This window comes from Carassius gibelio, chromosome A5, assembly GCF_023724105.1.
Source record: "Carassius gibelio isolate Cgi1373 ecotype wild population from Czech Republic chromosome A5, carGib1.2-hapl.c, whole genome shotgun sequence".
Lineage (NCBI taxonomy): Eukaryota > Metazoa > Chordata > Actinopteri > Cypriniformes > Cyprinidae > Carassius > Carassius gibelio.
The window spans coordinates 37922202-37943123 of NC_068375.1; the positions used below are offsets into that span (position 1 = coordinate 37922202).

Sequence of the window (20922 nt, forward strand, 5' to 3'; positions counted from 1 at the left end):
TACCTGTGTGATTCTTCATAGACATAAACAGAGAGAAGTAGTTCCGGCTACAATGTTCTTCCGCAAGACGCAAGCAGTTCTGTTTATTAACCGCTAGAGCGTCAAAAGTTACCGACCGCAGCTTTAAAAAGTAAAAATATTGTGTTTAGTAAAAATTTGATTATTTTAGATGTTAAAAAACTGGGATGTGATGATTTTTATATAATGATTATTGTATGTAAGTAAAAATTATGTCAAAATGTGGCCACTGTACAGTCCAAACATTATGATTAGGAGTGGGAAAAATGTCCAACAAGTGGAACACACACACACACACACACAAATTACAATAAAAATACAAAAAAGTTTATTTGCTTATGGAAGCAAAGATTTCATGTTTAAATATAATTATGAATTTTATGGGATGTCTGGCAACTTGTTTTTCTAAAAAAAAAAAAAAAAAAAAAAAAAAAAAACAATACAAATAAGAAAACATTAAACAAACGAAACAAAGCGAAAATGCTTCAATGTGAAGCAGCAGCAGTTAGTAAACAAACACTATGCACAGACTGACATCTGTCACTACAGAGTCCTCCTGGGATGAATATGAGCTTCTTTAATACACTTGGCTGACTTTATTTGGCGTAGAGAAGTAAAACAATATTTCATCCTATCCATTTAAAAAGTGTTTTTTTTCCTGTATGGAATTTCATTCATATGCAGAAAAATAAACTTTCTACAAAACTTATTTCAAGCATTTAAGTGAAAGCCTTTAGATCAAAACAACATGAGAAACATTAATTCAGTTAAGCGTCTGTACATCTGTGATAGTTTCATGCATCTTACGTCACTTCGCTTTAATTTTTTTTTGTAACACAAGTAATAAAACAACAAAGATTCGATAATCTTCTTTTAAAATGTGAAACACGTAGGGCATAGAGAAATTGGATGACTGCTTCATGATGCACAAGTGTTTCTGATCAAATCACAACCCAATAGTGGCATGTTGCATTGCAAATGAATACTCCATTTAGTGTTAGTGACTGAGTTCTGCTCAGCGAAGCAAACCTAAGGGTCAGCAGGATCTAGTGTGAGCGGTTTGTGTTTCACTCATTGTCTGACAGCATGGGTGAGATTGCCTGTAGAATATAATCATACATCATTATGCTTCCTGAGATCTATAATGAAAACCCATTGAGTTTTCTGTCACAGCTGTCCTTGATAGTGTGTCCATCAGAATATGGATTCAGTGGGATGTGTAATGGCACATTGATTTTCTGCGGAAGGTGAGGAGTGACGGACTGAATCTTGTTGGTTTTTTCCCGACTCAATCAAACCTCTGGACACTTCTTACAGTTGATGGAAGGGATTTTTTATTGTTTTATGGCTATTGAGCTTCAGAGAAGGTTAAAGTTGGTATAATATTAATCTCTAAACCAACTTTGACAATTGAGAGACAGAATCTGGCTTCCCAGAGAAGAAGTTTATTGCTCAGCAGGAGGATTAATTGAATTTTTTCTCAGATGTTTCTCCTAAAATTCCTTAGCAGAAATAAAAACACAAGGAAATAGCTGATGTGCAGTAAAAGTAGAAAGCTCAACAAAAAACAAAAAAAGGAAAAAAAAATAGGAGCTAAGATTTTTCTAAGAAGTTTTTCTATTGCAACATAGTAAAGTAACACAATTAAAATAATTAAAACTAATATAATTTCTAAAATAATAAGCAACAAATAAAAAAAAATTAGGTGAAAAAATTATATATATATATATATATATATATATATATATATATATATATATATATATATAAACAAAACGGATAATAGGACATCATTGATACTAAAATAACACTGGTCTGGGCACAGTTTGTTTGGGGGGTGGGGGGAGCATGAGGTCTTCATTTTTTCTTCATATCTCACTGTTGTCTAAGAGGAAAACTTTGCTTTTTGATGCAAATGACATAAGCACTATTGCACAAGGCTTTATTAATGGCAGCAGTTATGAACATATCTGCACCTATATCAAATTAATTGATATATAGTCACCTTTTTCCTCAATCCAGAAAGATGAAGTCTAAGGTCACTCTGAATGATATCCAATGCTTCTGATAGCATTATCAGGTGATTCAATCGTTCTGTATCTGAAAGCGAAATGAGTTAAACTAGAACACTCTGACAGCTGGATGATTTTATTAGACGACAATGCTATATTTCATAAGAAAAGTGAGAAGTGAAAACTTTTCTAATCATAGTCTACTATTGTAATGTATTATAATTATAAACGCCTTGGTTCGGAGCGCAAATCGTTTCAAAGGATCCTTTACGGCGCTCTGTTATTTTTCTAGTTTTTTTTTTTTTTTTTTGATTCGTCTTACACCGAAAATAGCATTCTTCCGCTTTCTGCCAAATAAGATGTAGCCTACTACTTTTATGCGAACGCTTATGGAACATTGAAATAATTCTGCAAACATGATGGGAATGTTAGGCTACTTTTATATGCGCTCTTTAAAAATGTAGTATGGGCTCACATAAAAACCGTTTCCGTTATATGAACGTCCAACTCAAACGTTTCAGAAAATAAATAAATAAATAACGCGCTAATAACGTTTCGGTCTCATGAGTCAAGACCAGATCACGCGACGTTCTATGAACCTTCCTGGAAGAGCGTTTGTTCTTAGAAAACCAGGCCAGAACGTTTGCCAAAGTTCTGATGACGTTTTTTATGAGCTGGGTTCATGCAGATAGAAAATAATAAATTAATAAATAAATAAAGTAATTAATTCCACGGAGCATTCAAGCAAACTCCACTTGCTGGTAGGCTATTTTTTTTTTATTTGTTTCAATCACTCTTCAAGCTCCCATATTATAGTCTATATACAGATGGATGAGATGATGGACAGATGCTTTTTCTGCGTCAAAGAGAACAAAACCGAGTCTGGTCCACCTGGAGAATCCTCTGATCTTTGCTGTCATGACGCATGACTGACATGACAAAGACTCTCTTCATCACACAGAACAACTAATACAGCAGGAAATATTGCAAATACAATGAAATAGATTACAATAAATTAAATCGATCACACCTTTAATGATCTGCTCTCCTTTTACATTTAAAATCCAGTTCACTTTTGGGCCAAACTATCTGTTGCTTATCCTATAGCGCCACCTGCTGAGCATAAAAAAATACATTACATTTATATTATTTAAAATAACGTCACACCAACCTACAAAACTTGAAGAACCTGTCTAAACATGATAACGATTAATTAAATAACACAATAAGGCTTGCTGTGGTTGATTTCCTAAGAGTTTAACCTTACTGAAGCCCCTCATGAGTAAAAACACTGAACTTTTCTATTTACTAACATTTAAGATAATTATAAATTAAAGGTTGATAGAATATTTTATTTAATTTTATTTCTCGCACCTTATTATTATTATTATTATTTTATTTTTATTTTTTTTACAGCTGCGCTGAAAAAAAAGTCAATCTGGCACCCGTCTGAAAGTAGGCGTGTTTGTTTACATTTCTCTCTGCGCCACGCGACCGTGCGTGATGACGTACTCTGTACGCAGCGCTCTGGCTCTCGGAAGAGAGGAGGCAGGTTAGCTTTCAGAAAACCGGACTAAAATGATGCAGAAAACGGTAAATACGGAATTTTTTTATACGGCGTGAGTGAGTCAGAAGACTATACTAATATTTACGCTTCTCATTCATGAACAAAAATGTCTCTGTCGTCTGTTTACATCCATTTCAAGTCTCTTGAAATGCTAACAGTAGGCTACAGCAGGTTAGCCTGATCGCTGATGTGAATTTTGACAGTTTACTAGTTTAAAAGATACAAGTTGTTTCCTCCGACTACCAACGTTGATCTTTTTTTAAGATTTTGTTTCATCTTTATTTTCATTTAGACGATTTTACAATTTAGACGTAGTACAATTTTCAATGTAAATAGCTTTCACGGTCTTTCTGACATTCACAAATATAGTTCATTCTATTATTATTATTTTACTGCCTAACTATTTTATTAATTACATGATGAGGTCTGTTACAGGCTGAAGCCCACATTTGTTGTCATTTATTAAATTAGATGATGTTTTATGTGTATTGACACCAAAATACAGAGTTTAACTGGAAAGTGAAGTATAGGCTACGTGTTACAATCATTCTATCATTTACAAACTGTTTATTGTCCAAATGTTTATTCTGAAAATGAGTAAAACTGCTGTGAGTATTGAAAATCTTTAAAATTTACCGTGAATTGGATAAGCTAAACAATAGCTTGAAATGTAGGCTGATATACATATACATAAATACATAACATAAATGTATAAACAACAGCAGATGTATGATTTTCCGGCTTAACACATACCTAAATGTTATATTAATATTTGGTATATTAGCAAGGGATACATTGGTGCCAAAACAGCGAAGGTTATTTATTTTGCTGTTCTGGCTGCACAGCTATGCAATAATTCTTTGTTGTACAAATTCAGTATTAAAATGTTCATAAAATCACGGTTCCATGAAATGACATAGGAATTATTAGAAATGTTAACTTAACAACAACAGACATGTGATTTCTCAGCTTGTACACGTGGGATAAATATGAATATTTGCTATATTACCAAGTGATATATTGGCACCAAAATTCTGAGTTTGACCAGACGATGAAGATTATGTTTTGCTTTCCAGTTATACAGTTATTTGCATTTTGTTATTTGCATGTCTCATTGTCGTTCGATCCCGTGCACTATTTAGTATAGATGATTTTGACTAGTGTACACTAATCTACCCTGCCTTTTTCTTAGAGTGTTTAGATTCTGTGTAAACATGGAGACCGATGCGAACTCCTTCCACGTGGAGTTCCCGGATTTTTCCTGCTCGCTCCTGAAGAAGCTGAACCAGCAGCGGCAGAGAGGGCAGCTGTGTGACCTCATCGTGTCCATCGGCGGGCATCAGTTTCGCGCCCACCGTGCGGTTCTGGCCGCCAGCTCTCCGTACTTCTGCGATCAGGTGCTGCTGAAGAACAGCGCCCGCGTGGTGCTGCCGGACGTCATGCATCCGTGCGTTTTCGAGCAGCTCCTGTTGTCGTGCTACACGGGAGGGCTTTCGGTGCCGTCCGGAGAGGTGGTTGCTTTCTTAACAGCCGCGAGCTTCCTGCAAATGTGGCATGTGGTAGACAAATGCACTGAGCTTCTGGAAGTAGGGAAGAAACACCGGATGGAGCATGGATCATCTCCAAAAGGTGATGGTTATGCCACTGATAATGAGGATGCTGGTCAGGCTGCAGGTCGAGGAGAAGATCTAGCCGATCAAGGGCCAGGCACATTAGAAAGCGCTGGTTGTTCATCTCCAGATGATCCGAGCAGTGAAAATGGCTCGGATGCAATAGAAAGCCAGTGCTCTAGACCGGCCTATGTGCCGCCGAGCATAATGGGACACAGAAAGAAGGTGCATGTAAAAGTAGAAAGGCAGAATCGAGATGCATGCGATGGCGTGTTTGGCGGCGAGCACGCCGTAAACGATCCAGACCAAAACTCTCACAATCCCAACACAGCAGAGGATAGTTTTGATGAGAAACTGGTGGAGTGCTTGGATCGAGATTGCACCTACGAAGAGCCCTTGGACTTCTACGGGACCTCCGTGGAGGGCTTTTCGCAAGCCTCGGACGAGCTTTCCAACCCAATGCTCGAAGGAGGTTCAGATGTTTCTAAAGATGAGACGCCGGATGACAGCGGCCTAAAGGAGCAGACCTCGCACTCAGGCTTCGCTTCGGTGGTTTACAAGCTCTATCCGTGCCAGTGTGGTAAAAGTTTCACACACAAAAGCCAGAGGGACCGGCACATGAGCATGCATCTGGGTCTGAGGCCATTCGGATGTGCCGTTTGTGGCAAAAGCTTCAAGATGAAGCATCACCTGGTGGGCCACATGAAGATCCACACGGGCATCAAACCCTACGAGTGCAGCCTGTGCTCCAAACGCTTCATGTGGAGAGACAGCTTCAACCGACATACCTCCACGTGTGCACGGGCCCATCAGAGCCGACGGGCCTCCCAGACCGTTTGAGAAACCTCAGCCTAGAAGCATCCTTCACCTGAATGCCAAACTAGCCAGTGTAAGATTATTCTAAACAAGCACCTCAATTTTCAACTGAAGCCTTTCTGTCCGGTTTGTTCAGGTGTGACCTACTGGTCAAAAGTTTGGAATAATTACATTTTTTTTATGTTTTTAGAAGAAGTTTCTTCTGCTCACCAAGGGCTGCATTTATTTATAAAAAAAAAATACAGTAAAATTAGTAACATTGTGAGATATTATTATGATTTAAAACAACAGTTTTTTTTTATTTTAAAGCTGCGGTCGGTAACTTTTGACGCTCTAGCGGTTAATAAACAGAACTGCTTGCGTCTTGCGGAAGAACATCGTAGCCGGAACTACTTCTCTCTGTTTATGTCTATGAAGAATCACAAAGGTACTGGGTTACTCCGCCGCGGTGCCCCCGAAGCAATCTAAAATAGTCCGAATATAAACACTTATTATAGGTGCACCCTAGTGATTCAGGACAAGCTAAAAACACGGTTTGGAAAATGGATTCATGGTGTACTCGCTTATTATGTTCATTTTTCTACATTTTGAACACAAAGTTACGGAGCGCAGCTCTGATTGGTTGTTTCTTACCGGGAGCGATCTGTTTCTGCAAATGGCAATAGGACACTGGGAGGAGCCAGAGGAGCTTGATTTTTTCACAGATTATCTGTCTCATATTCTACTGTCAGAACATAATGACAGGTTTAACAAATATGTAAAAAAATATATTTTTACAAAATTTACCTACTGCAGCTTTAATGTATATTAAAATAGAATATATTCTTGTGATCAAAGCTGAATTTTCAGCATCATTTCAGCATCTTCAGTGTCACATGATCTTCAGAAATCGTAAGAAACAATACTTGTAATTGAGCATCAATAATAACTGATAATAACTAAGCAGTAAATCAGCATATGAGAAAGGATCATGTGACACTGAAGAATGGAGTAATGATGCTGAAAATACAGTAAAAAATGACATTTAAAAATATATTCAAATGAAAAAAAGTTGTTTTAAATTGTAATAATTTCATCCTTTTTTTTACTGTATTATTGATCAAATAAATGCAGCCATGGTGAACAGTAGAGACTTCTTTAAAACAACACGTAAAAAAAATGAATATTATTAACTTTTGACCGGAAGTCTCTGCACATGCAATGAGGTAAAGTCAACATGAAGTCAAACATGTCTCCTCTTAATAGATGTTATTCTAGTAAAATGCCATTTTATGTTGACTTCAGTGTCCTTAATGTGATTAGTATATCTGAAGGAACAAATATGACCACATTCTACACAAGAGCCTCAAATGCTGTCAAAATATTCAGGTTTAAAGACTCACTAAGCGCTTTGGAGTTAAAACAAGGTTTATCTTATGTAAATAGAAATATTCTCCAATGCAGCATTATGCTGGATTTGATTTGCTTTGGTTGAGCTGGATTCTATTTCAGATCTCTGTTGCTAGAGCATTTCCAATAGGATTTCACAGAGAACGGTTCCTGTTTCAGCTGCTACAGTAATCTATTCGAATCCATTTCATCCTCTAAAAGTCAACAGATTCATAAGGAGGATTTTGAAAGGAAAGAGTTAATAAATGACATTGACATTTCCATCTCCTTCTGTGAACAGTATTCTTCAGTATGTGTTTTTTTAGAATGTGCCATAATTGTAAAATATTATAAATGTCATCTCTAAATGGGAGAATCTCTCAAAAAACAAGTCCAAGTCATATTTCACAAACACAGAAAAAAGAAAAAGCATAAAGATACTGAATCCTTCTTTAGCACATTTACTATTTTAATTAGTTTTACTGTTTAGTTTGTTTGTAATTCTCTGTGTTTTAAATGGGGATTCTCATTATTGTCTTATTACTTTAATACAGTAATTAGATTAATCCTTTTTACTGTCACAATTTTGAATTAAAGTTTTGGTAATGAAAAAGGTTTTATTTTCTTTATGCAAAATATAACTTCATATTCCCATTAATGAATGCATTTCTTTTTTATATTTTGGGGATAACATTTTTTTCTTGATGGGTTTGTGAAATTCAGTTGTATTTACATTATACCATTTTTTAATTTAAAGTAAAAAAGTAAAATTAAAGTGGATTTAAAAGAGGAATATCAAAGCACAGCCACATGTAAATATCAAATATTAATGAAATGAATCGGAGAACACATTTTTATTATTTTAGTTCACGAAGACATTTCATGCAAGTATCAAAAGAGCACAAAAAGCAGACTATAACAAAGTGAAAGGGCTGTAAAACAATTGTAGAAAAGCAGCTGGGTGTTTACTTGTATTCTTTTCTGAATCTGATGTACAGAATGTGCCATGCTATTACGATGTGTTTGTGAATTAACTGCAAACCTCAGTTACAACGATACCTCAGACGCTGTGGTATTCAGTAGTTTAAGATGGTGCATGGAATTTAATTAGAACAAAATGTAAGCTTATTTTATTATAGTTTTACAGTAGATCAAAAATAAAAAAATAGGGCTTTTCTTAGAATATTGAATTATATCTGAAAGTGAAAGATTTCAAACATGTAGTTTCGGCAATCGCCAATTATTGGTAAGTTGTACTGTAGTATGTAAAAAGTGTTTGTTATTTTAACTATGAATGTGCAAATATCGATATGCCTCAAACATAACAAACAAATGACAATCATGTAGGCAGAAACAGAACATGTGAAAGTTAAGTAATCAGTATCGTTAAAAATCACCTGTCAGTAGTCAAATATATTTATGGAAAATAAATTCAACCATGAATTTATATATATATGAAAAGTGACCAAATGTTCTTAGTTTATAGGCAGACCTTTAGGATGCTGGACGGATCACTACCTCATCAGGACTGTTTATCAGAGCACGACTAGTTTATCACAAAACCTTTCTTTGCAGACGGCACCAATTACCACTTACACTTCTGTTGTGTTTTCTTCTTATAGAAGAACTTTGTGAAAATGTGTGAGATTTGTATAAAAATGTGTTTAGCAATAAATGTTTTATTTGTACTGGAGATCCTGGGTTGTTATAAGAAGAACGATTCATTTTGTGTTTTTAATTGCAGGTTTCAGTCAGTAGATGGCAGTCTCAACTGGCATCATTGGTTCTATGAGCAAATAGGCCACTGCAATTAAAAAAAACATATTTATGGTAATTTACTTTCATATAGAGAGAGAGAGAGAGAGAGAGAGAGAGAGGGAGAGAGGTATATGCAGTTGTTTGCTTATATATAGTCAAACCAACAATTATTCAGACATTGGATATAATTTTTGATATCACACACACACACACATATACATGCATGCAAACAACTTAAATGAAGACACATACTTAAATACAGAAAATCTTTCGTTTTTATCCCTAAAGAGTGTCATTATATAAAGTTGACTTAAAAATCATCATAAAAATATATTTATTTTAGATTTGTAAGTATTTAATTTAGTTAAAAATATAATAAGATTGGTTAGATGTTAGTAGAGGAAGACATTGTTGCTGAGATGCACCTGTGCGTCCACTTCAAATTCACATAGACACGGTGCTTCAACGCGATTGGCTATCGCTCCGTGGTGGGCGGGGTTGAATATGTGTATGACGCACGTGATTGGCCAGTTGACCTGTCCGTTAGATCAAAGGCACCTACCTGACACTTCCTGCACATGAATGTTTCGGCAGTATGATATTTGTGTATCTCTGCCATATTTGTGTACATCTCTCGCAAATGTGTTAAACATGACGGCCTGACGCACTGAATTGGATCATACGCGCAGTTGAGGAAGTTTAGTGGATGACTGGAGGCAAAACGTGATTGTTTCTTCTCATTGATTCAAGATCATACAGCACGGAGATAAAAGGTAGGCAGACCAGATTTGGACTTAACTGATTTTATGGATGAGTCGATGGTTTATTGATTAGGAACAGTCTGTGTATGTCATTCATTAAGACGGGTTAGTAAAGGTGAAAGGTTACAGCCCTGTGCGCGTGACCGCGGCGATTGTTAATATGTTTCGAGAGGCGTGTGCGCGCACGAGACTCAAATCCTGAGAGACGGCAGCTCGTGCCTGTTATCTATAATGGACATGCTGTTTGTTAATATTTCTGAGGCAATTATAAAGACATATTTTGTTTTGTAATATGTCGTTTTGCATAATTTTGTAAATTCAGTTATATAGTGATTATTTGCATATGGTGTGGTGCTACTGGCTGTTGCTTTGGGCGTAAGAAAAGCACATTATAAATAAAAGGTTATTATTTTTATTACTGTAATATCTCTGAAAGGTTAAATGCCACAGTTTTATCTCTTGGTATTTCTTAAGAAGGGTAGAGGAGTATTTATTTTATTGCTTTTCTACTGTGAATTTTTGTTGATTTAGTTAATAATAATAGAAAAAAGTATGTTTGTAAGTAATACTATTAAGCTGATTAATGCAAATAAATAAATATTTTTCAAGGTTATTTTTTTAATATATATATGTAAAAAGAAAAATAAATCCCGCAGACCCGCACACTATCCTCACTTGCAAATATATTCACTTTGTGCAAGATATATATATATATATATATATATATATATATATATATATATATATAATATGAATACATTGATCTAAATATAAAATGTGTATAATTTTTTTATTAATAATGACATTATTATATAATATTTCATATTTTACTTTTTTATTATATGTATTATATCATAAACATTTATGATATTGTTTTATGTTTTCAGAGATATTGTTTAAATATTTGTTTTTTAATATTAATACATGATGCAAATGCCACATGCCCCTTGGAATGAAAATGATTTGTAAAAAAAATATGATAACAGCATATGTCTGGTCGGTCTGTTCAAGAGTTCCCTTGTAAGAAAGGACCATTGTAGAGTCATTTCAGAATCAAAGCAGCTTTCTGTTGATGGAAAAGGCATTGTTTGCCCAGATGCTGAGATGCAGTGTCTGTTGTACTGCTTGAAATGCAACTCATGCACTTGCAGTGGAGGCGGTGTGAGATGTGTGGAATTGATCAGGATAAACCTTGGAGTAAGTGAGAAGGAATTGAGCTGAATCGAGGTGGTTATTCCTGATGACTGAGAGCCAGAGCATTCCTCAGTTCAGGAACCGGTGTAGTGTTCAGCATTTCAGCTGCCATGAATGCAGGTTTAGTTGACCGTGCAGGACAAACTTGAATAGCATTGCCATGAGCAGATGCCATGCAATATGTAATTATTTTTCTTTCTAGAATGGTTCATAGTAGTACACTTAAAAAGGGAGATTCTGACATTATTTCTAAACATGTTCTTCCTTTAAACGCTAACAACAATATTTTTCAGAAGTGTTTTCATAACATAAGCTCCAAAATGACGTATGAGCAAAGCTGTCCACATGACATATGCACTGTATTATCAAAGTCTTAGTATATATTATGTAAGCAGAATGTGCCTCTGTTTTGTTTGTGCACAAATGCTGGTGAAACTGAAACTAGAGAAATCAATGACATTGTATAAACAACGGGGTATTAAAGGAATAGTTCACACAAAAATGAAAATATGCTGAAATGTATAACAGCAGGTCATCCAAGATGTAGATGAGTTTGTTTCTTCATCAGATTTGGAGAAATGCAGCATTGCATCAGTGGCTCACCAGTGGATGCTCTGCAGTGAATGGGTGCTGTCAGAATGAGAGTCCAAACAGCTGATAAAAACATCACAATAATCCACAGCACTCCAGTCCATCAGTTAATGTCTTGAGAAGACAAAAGCTGTATGTTAGCAATAAATTTATTCATAATTTTTAACTTTAAACTATTTCTTCTGCTAAAAAAAATACAAGTCCTCTGTCCATGTTTCTTTATCAAGTGCAAAAGTCTTGTCTGAGTCAGGAGAGAAATCTGCATAGCCCAAGCAACATTAGCAAACAAAAACGGTCCCAAATGGCTCTAAACCGATATGTTGGAGGATTTAATTGTTAGAGTCATTAGGAGATAGACCTTTTCACTGGAGGAAGCGTTCTTATGGATTAAGAACTCTGATTTTAACCAGAATTAAAAGCATCTTTATGGATTTGTTTCCTACAGACATACAGCTTTTGGCTTCTCAAGACATTAACTGCTGGACTGGAGTGCTGTGGATTATTGTGATGTCTTTATCAGCTGTTTGGACTCTCATTCTGACGGCACCCATTCACTGCAGAGCATCCATTGGTGAGAAAGTGATGCAATGCTACATTTCTCTAAATCTGATGAAGAAACAAACTCGTCTACATCTTGAACGGCCTGATTCCATTAAGTGAATCTTTAAACTGTGTAATGAAAAACAGGTTGATTGTCATCTATAAGCAGTTCCAGCATAAAAACAGGTTTCTCAATGCATCAGGAAGGAAGAGTACGTGCTCATGGGTGTGCAGTTATGTCAGAGCACATATTTGTACATCTTGAGTCGTGCAGTGGGGGGTAAATGAGGGCATCCCGGCCCCCTGCAGCTGTCTGTACGTCTGACATTACACAAGCATTGATCAGGAAACCAGACTGTATTTATATCTCTCTCACACACTCTTCACATAGCACCTACTGTCATTTCTGAACTGTAATATCTGCATTCACTCCAGTGAGTATCATGGAGATACTGTGTGTAGTCTACTTGAAGGCCTGGTTCTTGTTCTTTTATGTTGCTGGGAACAGATTTTTAAAATGTCTCTTTCTTGTATCTTTTCTTTTTCCTGTTAGTTTGCTGATTTCAGAAAGATATTATATCTTTCCTTTGACATTTTTAGTCTATAAAAGATTCTAAATGATTTTAAATAAATTTGGTGCTTTTGGATTTATTCATAAAAGTATCCTCATAAAAAAATAAAATAAAAAAAAAATTGCATCACAAAAAATATGAAGCACCACAACTGTTGGATAAAATGATGAAAAATGACAGTAAATACATGTTACAAAAGATTTCCATTTCAAATAACTGTCTATTCATCTGTGAATCCTGAAAATGAAAGGTACCACGGTTTCCACAAAAATATGAAGCAGCACAACTGTTTTCAACATTGTTAATAATCAGAAATGTTTCTTAAGCAGCACATCAGTATATTATTCATGATTTCTGAAGATCATGTGACACTGAAGACTGGAGGAATGATGCTGAAAATACAGTTGTGCATCACATAAATTTTACAATAGATTCAAATACAAAACAGCTATTTTAAATTGTAATAATTTTACACAATATTACTGTATTAACTTGAGTTTGATTGAATAAATTCTTCCTCGGCATGCAACTGTGAGTATAAGAGACTAAAACCTTAAAACCTTACAGAGCACAAACATTAATTTGTTCTTTTTTTAGACAAATAAACATTTTAAAGAATGATGTAAACTTGGGAGTGCAGTTTTGAGGAAACATTTTAGTGAGGCCAGCAGGGGGTGCTCACCCTGTGGTCTGTGTGGGTCCTAGCGCCCCAGTGTAGTGATGGGGACACTATACTGTCAACAAGCACCGTCCTTCGGATGAGATGTTAAACCGAGGTCCTGGCTCTCTGTGGTCATTAAAAATCCCAGGATGTCTTTCGTAAAGAGTAGAGGTGTGACCTCGGCATCCTGGCTAAATTCGCCCATTGGCCTCTGACCATCATGGCCTCCTAACAGTCCCCATATCTGCTGATTGGCTTCATCACTCTGTCTCCTCTCCACCAGTAAGCTGGTGTGTGGTGGGCGTTCTGGCACACTATGGCTGCCGTCGCATCATCCAGGTGGATGCTGCACACTGGTGGTGGATGAGGAGATACCCCTTGACTATGTAAGCGCTTTGAGTGTCTAGAAAAAAAGCGCTATATAAATGTAAAGAATTATTATTATTATTATTATCTGTAAAACAGCTGGGAACTTAAAGAGGAAGTGTAAGTAAGTTGTTGATCTTTCCAGTTTGTACAGTTATTCCCTAAAATCCGGTCTGACCATCTTCTGCTTACAGTACAAACCACAAACCTTCTGAATCAGCAGGAGCCCAGAAACTGTTAACAGATGCTGTCTAATCAATGCTTTAAACATGAAAGCGACAAGTTATGCTGACGTGGAATCAGTGGTGCTCGTTTCCAAGAACTTTATTAATTAAAGATAATACTCAAGCAAGCGCTTGCATGCCTAAAGATCTCTTGTTGTATGTGTACAGTGAGAAGAGAAATAAGGACATGAACTTCTGAGCAGTTATATCTCTATCTCTTGGCCATTTATCTGGCCACTTTATTTGCTGCTTGAATTGATATTTGTCTGTTTTATTTGTGCTCTTTGGCCCGCTGTGCTTCTGTTTTTAGGCATCGAGCTGTCAGCTCAAGGGGAGCCAGTATAGATTAAGTTTTCGCGCTCGGAGCAGCACAGCATTAAAAAAACACAGCATCTGTTATCAAAGTGCAGACCAAAGTGCGTGAAATATTAGATTCGGACCCAAATATCTCTTCTTTGTCTATATTTATGTAGGCGCGAGCATGTTTGGGACATTTGAGACATGTCCACCTGGTCAATTCTACTATTCTGGTTATAATAGCAGCCCTGTTTCTGCCTGTCATTAATGTGACCGTTTTATCATGCTACTGTATGAGTAATTTAAAATGTGCAATACAGTGATTTTTTTTTTTTTTTTTATATATAATTTAAATAATAAAACTTTTTTTTTTTTTTGCAACTACACTCTTTGCAAATAAAAATGAAAAAGTGAACATTTGACAAACCAAAAGATTATTATAGCAAATGAATCAGTGTGACATCAGAACAAAAACAGTGCCAGAGTTGGTTTGATCCACCCTTGAGTTAAAAATTAAATGACCCGAAACAGTATGACTAATTTTATAAAAATGTATACCGTACCATTCAAAATCTTTTATATGCTCACTTTTTTTTTTTGTAAAAAATAAATAAATAAAATACAGTAAAAACTGACATATTATTATAATAAAATAACATTTTTTTTTTAATTGTAAAATGTTAAAAAGGACTTTTTCTGAGAGTGATGTTTCTCATCACTCTGTCCTGCCCAATAACTGTAATATCAACTTTCTCTCCCTCTCATTCTCGTTTTCACCTCTGTTCTCCTGTTTTCTCCTCTAACTCCCTTGATGTTTGATCTGGCGTGTTATATGCCATCCGATCCATTAGAAACGCTGAGTGTGCTCGCAGCTGCACTGATGTCATGCACTGAATCTCAGGTCAGCTCTGCGGTGCATCTGAGGACGAGTCCACCGCCAGTATTCTGTATTCCACACATTTTATTAGCTCTGGGATTTTCTTTCTACTACTTTTAGCTTCACACCTGGTCATTGGTTTGTACCTATTGATTAGTCAGCATTTAGAATGAACACAATGCCTTTCCTAACCATATGATGCATATTACATATATGCCATACATGCAATATGCAGACATGTGCATTCTTTAACTAGAGTTTAGTTTTCATGTTTTTTACTTAAATTTTTTTTGTGCTTTTGTAATTATTATTATATCTTTACAATATTTTATTTTTACAATATTTGATATTTCAGTTTTTGTAATTTTAGCACTTCAATTCATTAATTTTAATCAGTTGCAAGGCAACATTTCAAATTTTTATTTCGGTTATAGTAATTTTAACACTTATATTTCAGTTAGTCCAATGCAGCATTTCTAATGTTTTATGTTTTTTTTTTTTATTCACAATTTTTTATTCACAATTATTTAATAATTGTAACATTAAAGGGATACTCCACCGTGTTTTCATATTAAACTATGTTTTTCCCTTACCTAAGACGAGTTGATACATCTCTCGTCTCAGTGCGTGCACTCAATCGCTTTGGCGCGCGGTGACACTTTGAAAGCACTTAGCTTTCAAAGATATTACTGCACCAAGACGAAGTGCTTACAAGCACTTGCAATGGTATTCCGCCACACAATATAGTTATCCATTTTACACGCTTAGAAAAGCGCAACGTTTTGTTTTGTGTTACCGTCCTAGGTCGAGTTACACTACGCGAGTAACTGTATTTAAATAGGGAAAACGTGGAGGTGTTTGGTAGCTTCTCTGCTTGGCCCATATTGAATGAATGGGCTAAGCTAAGTGCTTTCAAAGTGTCACCGCGCGCCAAAGCGATTGAGACGAGAGAGGTATGTATCAACTCGTCTTAGGTAAGGGAAAAACATAGTTTAATATGAAAACACGGTGGAGTATTCCTTTAAGTTATTTCAGTGAGCCTAGATGCCAAGGCAACATTTTAAATTTGTTTATTTAAATTTGAGTAAATTTTTGCACTTAAACTCATTCATTTCAGTTAGTTTGCAAGATTATATTTATCATTTTCATTTAAGTTTAAGATTTCCATCTAATATTTGTATTTTATTTTATTTCGGCTTTATTTCAGTTACCAAAAACAATTTAAATTGGTTTTTGTAAGTTTAATAGGTTTTAACAAAAAACAAAATTTATTTACAGTCTGCTTATGCATTGTTCCATTATTCTTATTCTTTGGTTAAATATTTAGTATAATGACAGCTAAACTTTTTATTTAATTGGCTGTGTGGGTTATAGTCATTACGTCACTATTGCTAAATAAACCACTTACGAACGTAACTGTAATTACCCCTTAACACGTCACCTCGATCTCTTAGATCATTCTCGCAATACTGCAGTCTTCCACTTAGTCATAGAAGCACAGTTACGTTCGTAATCAGCGTGCTATTTGCTTACGCTCCAGACCACCAGAGGCAGTGCTGAAAGCAGTAGTGGAAGATGAATAATTATGCAGTCATGAGGGATCCCCCTGTGAAGCATTCGGGCAGGCAGAAAGCACTGCAGCAAATACCGCTGGCAAAGGAGTCACATTCAATCTGTAAGAACATGAAAATGTACATGATGAAGCCCAGGTTGCGGCTGCACAAATTTCAGAGAACAACAACCCTTCGAATGCAATTAATCGTGATTGTCATGCACATTTTTTCAGTAAAACCGGTTCTGTGATTAGTAAGGCAAGGCAAGTTTATTTATATAGCACATTTCGAACACAATGGTTATTCAAAGGGCTTTACATAAAAGAAAGTAAAATAAACATCAAGAAAAATAATACCAAAAATAAAACAAGCAATTTTAAAACTTTGAAAATGGTTTATAAATTCACTTATTTGAAAGGAATTTAAAAAATAGAATAGAAATAGAAAATTTTACATTAAAAAAGAGTGAAAATGTAAAATACAGTGCAATCAGTTCGGACAGCGCACAGTACTCATTCAATAAATGCACAACTAAAAAGACGCGTTTTGAGTCTAGATTTAAATGTGACTAGTGTTTTAGCACATCTGATCTCTTCTGGAAGCTGATTCCAACTGCGGGCGGCATAGTAACTAAAGGCGGACTCCCCTAGTTTTGTGTGAACCTTTGGTATTTCTAACTGACTTGATCCTAGTGATCTGAGTGCTCTGTTAGGTTTATATTCAGTGAACATATCTGCAATATATTTCGGTCCTAGGTCATTTAGTGACTTATAGAGTAAAAGTACTTTAAAATCAATCCTAAATGTAACTGGAAGCCAGTGTAAGGATCTGAGGACTGGTGTGAAATGCTCAGATTTTCTGGTTCTAGTCAGAATCCTGGCTGCAGTGTTCTGGATGAGCTGCAGCTGTCTAATGGTCTTTTTGGGAAGGCCGGTGAGGAGCCCATTACAATAGTCCACCCTGCTGGTGATAAAGGCATGAACAAGTTTCTCCAAGTCTTGACTGGAAACAAAACTAATTCTTGCAATGTTTTTTAAATGATAGTATGCTGATTTAGTTACTGCTTTGACATGACTACTGAAACTAAGGTCTGTCTCCAGAATCACACCAAGATTCCTGACTTGATTTTTAGTTATTTGACCCCTAGAGTCAAAGTATGCATTCACCTTGAACACTTCATCTTTGTTTCCAAATGCAATGACTTCAGTTTTTTCCTTGTTTAACTGAAGAAAGTTCTGGCACATCCAACTATTAATTTCATCAGTGCATTGGCAGAGGGAGTCAATTGGGCTGTAGTCATTTGGAGATAAGGCTAGGCAAATCTGGGTATCATCAGCATAGCTGTGATAGGCAATTTGGTTCTTTCTCATTATTTGACTCAGTGGGAGCATATACAGGCTAAACAAGAGCGGTGCAAGAATTGAGCCTTGTGGGGCACCACATGTCATGGACGTCCACTTAGACTTATGCTCTCCTAGACTCACTTAATAGCCTCTCCCTTCTAAGTATGACCTGAACCATTTGAGTACCATCCCAGAAAGCCCGACCCAGTTTTCCAGTCTCTCTAGTAGTATGTTTTGATCGACAGTGTCAAACGCAGCACTGAGATCTAGCAATACCAGCACTGATATTTTGCCACAATTTAAGCAAATATCATTTATTATCTTAATGAGTGCTGTCTCTGTGCTGTGATGCGGTCGAAAACCAGATTGAAAATTGTCCAGGTTTAAGTATTTGTTCACCTGATTAAAAACGACCTTTTCTATAATTTTGCCTATGAAAGGAAGATTAGATATTGGTCTAAAATTGCTCAAAATGGTGTTATCAAGATTGCTCTTTTTCAGGAGGGGCTTAACAAATGCTGTTTTCAGGGAGTTTGGAAATGTCCCAGAGAGAAGTGAGGCATTCACCACTTCTAAAAGATCTGCTTCTAAACAGTTAAGCACACTTTAAAAAAAAAAAAAAAAAAACATTTCCATCACCTACTTTCAGGTGGAGCAGCATTTACTACAGAGCCATAGTTCTCTGACAAGCTATGCAAAATCACATTCATAATCGCAGACTATATAATCGTAGGATTATGAAATCAACTAAATATTTCGTGATAATGACAGCTATTTGCATATCTTCTCAGTGAACTATGGCTCTGTGTAGTAAATGCTGCTCCATCTGAGAGCAATTGAAATTACACATTTTAGTAATTTTTTTTTTTTACTCCAAACTTCTGCGAGGTGATGTGTCTTCTTAAACAGAATAATTAAGGCACACAATATTTCATTGTATTCTAAGCAGTGATAATGGCTATGACGATTACCAGTTCATTATAGATGTACTTTATTATGATGAAAATAAGAACTCGGATAAATCATATATTGCCGTAGTTGTGTGTCTGTTAGTCACATTGAATCAATGAAAGCAGTTAAATCTTCAGTTTATTCAGCAGCAGCTATAGGCATTTCCAGTATTTTTTTCTTTGGGGCATATTTGGATTTTCAGTTCGAGAGTGCCCTTTGACCTTCGGATGGAGATTTCCTGCTGATCACAGAACTGTGCTTCACTGAAAGATGTGCATGACAATCGCAGCTTCTGCCTAATCACGATTTTATTGTCTTTGCGATTTAATTTAGATTAATTGTGCAGCCCTACCTTTAAACGCTGCCCAAGATGTTGCAAAGGCACGTGTAGAGTGTGAAGGAATAGATGAGGGACGCGTACGCATGTAAAAACAGCCACTCTGTTGTCCGTCCACACCAAAACATGGCTTCCCCTTAGAACAGTCTGAAAATGCAAAAGGGTAAGGAACACTGCTGTCAGTTCCCAAAAAAAATGTATGCTTATAACTTCCCAGTGTGCAGGTGGAGGTCCTAATGGAACTCCTTTGAGGAGAAACTGACGCTATGACCAAGGTGCTACGGCTCGCATGCAGCAACATATGACTATGATCTTTGTGTATTTATTTTGTATTATTCACAGGCATTTTTAGATGATAACCCGAATTGTACTACTGCTGTTGCTGCTGTAAGCTTCCTCAAGAGTCACAAGAGAGCCACATAACGCTGAGTGTGACCTACCCGAAGCCTCTTTATAACTCTCAGAATTTACCCTTTTCTCTCCCTTTTCTGGCGTTCAGCTGAGTCAGCCAGGATTTTCCTAGTATGCATCCTCATAGAGGCATTGAAACCCACCATCCAGCAGACTGAAGCATCTTGCATGATGCAGTCCATATCTCACGATCGCCACAAGATTTGTGTAAGTCCAACAATCGGTATACTAAAGCGATGTAATCTAGACTAAACATCTCGCAATATATCCTGAAGATCTCTCTTCAGCAGCAAGCTGCACAAAATATCGTCACTTTTGATTCAACAAGTAAGAATGAGAAGGAGATTGAGATGATGTGCTTAGGGGTAATTATAGATGAAGGCACGCTTCACGAGGTGACAACTTTGTCATTCCATTCTCTGTCAATAGTTTTCCACTAGTGCTTTCAGCACTGCCTCTGGCTGTCTGGAGAGAAAGGAAATAGAACAGCTCTGCTCCATATCGCGGTCCTGATCACCATGTCAGATTTTTGACAATGACCTTCTGACTGCACATTTTCCCTCACATATTATTTTAGGGAGTCTATGTTAAAACTTTCTCCAAGTATGACATCCAGGGTGAAGTATTCCTACTGTGTTCAGGGTTCAGTTTCCCACCGCAACCGTCAAAGCCCATTCAGAAACTCACAACCACAGCCAGCCGGCCCACATTCCAAGTGGCTTGCTGTTGCCATGACGATGGTACCTTGGAGACGAGTTTTGTTGGAGGGATGAGAAAAACAATTGCTCTGTTGCCAAGAATGATCCCTGGGATAAAAAATTCAATCAGTTCTGCTGTAAATATCTCCATTGAGGGTGGACGCCGTTTAATGTCAAATTGCGATTTCCTATTATCATGTCATCCCATCATCCATCTGGTTTTCAGTGCTCAGTATGTGGGTTTGTACTTGATTATAAGAAATGTTTAGGGGATTTTTTTCTGGATCGGTCCAGCTAATATGCATGCACATTTTGAACTCGACATGTAAAGTTAATTCTAGGGACTTAGAATTGCTACTGCCCCTTTACAAATAACCGAAACCAACCAATTAATGCT

The 20922-nt window shown here is 36.4% G+C and overlaps 2 protein-coding genes across 7 annotated transcripts in view; both read left to right on the top strand.

The window, feature by feature from the left end:
- Positions 1-3530: 3530 nt before the first annotated feature.
- Positions 3531-9084, top strand: LOC128014867 (zinc finger and BTB domain-containing protein 43-like). 2 transcript variants are annotated; one of them, XM_052598556.1, is made up of 3 exons: positions 3531-3623; positions 4790-6096; positions 8871-9084. In XM_052598556.1, the coding sequence occupies exon 2, from the start codon at positions 4812-4814 to the stop codon at positions 6045-6047; it is 1236 nt and encodes a 411-aa protein (XP_052454516.1). In that variant the 5' UTR covers positions 3531-3623; positions 4790-4811; the 3' UTR covers positions 6048-6096; positions 8871-9084. The 2 variants fall into 2 exon arrangements, with proteins under 2 accessions (XP_052454516.1, XP_052454515.1); XM_052598555.1 differs by having other exon boundaries at positions 4790-9084.
- Positions 9085-9711: 627 nt separating this feature from the next.
- Positions 9712-20922, top strand: part of LOC128014862 (ras-specific guanine nucleotide-releasing factor RalGPS1) — a 113560-nt gene continuing 102349 nt past the window's right edge. For all 5 annotated transcript variants that reach the window (XR_008183717.1, XR_008183716.1, XM_052598548.1 and 2 more), the window contains exon 1: positions 9712-9922. The gene's annotated coding sequence lies outside the window, so the exon portion shown is untranslated. The remainder of the gene's footprint in view (positions 9923-20922) is intronic.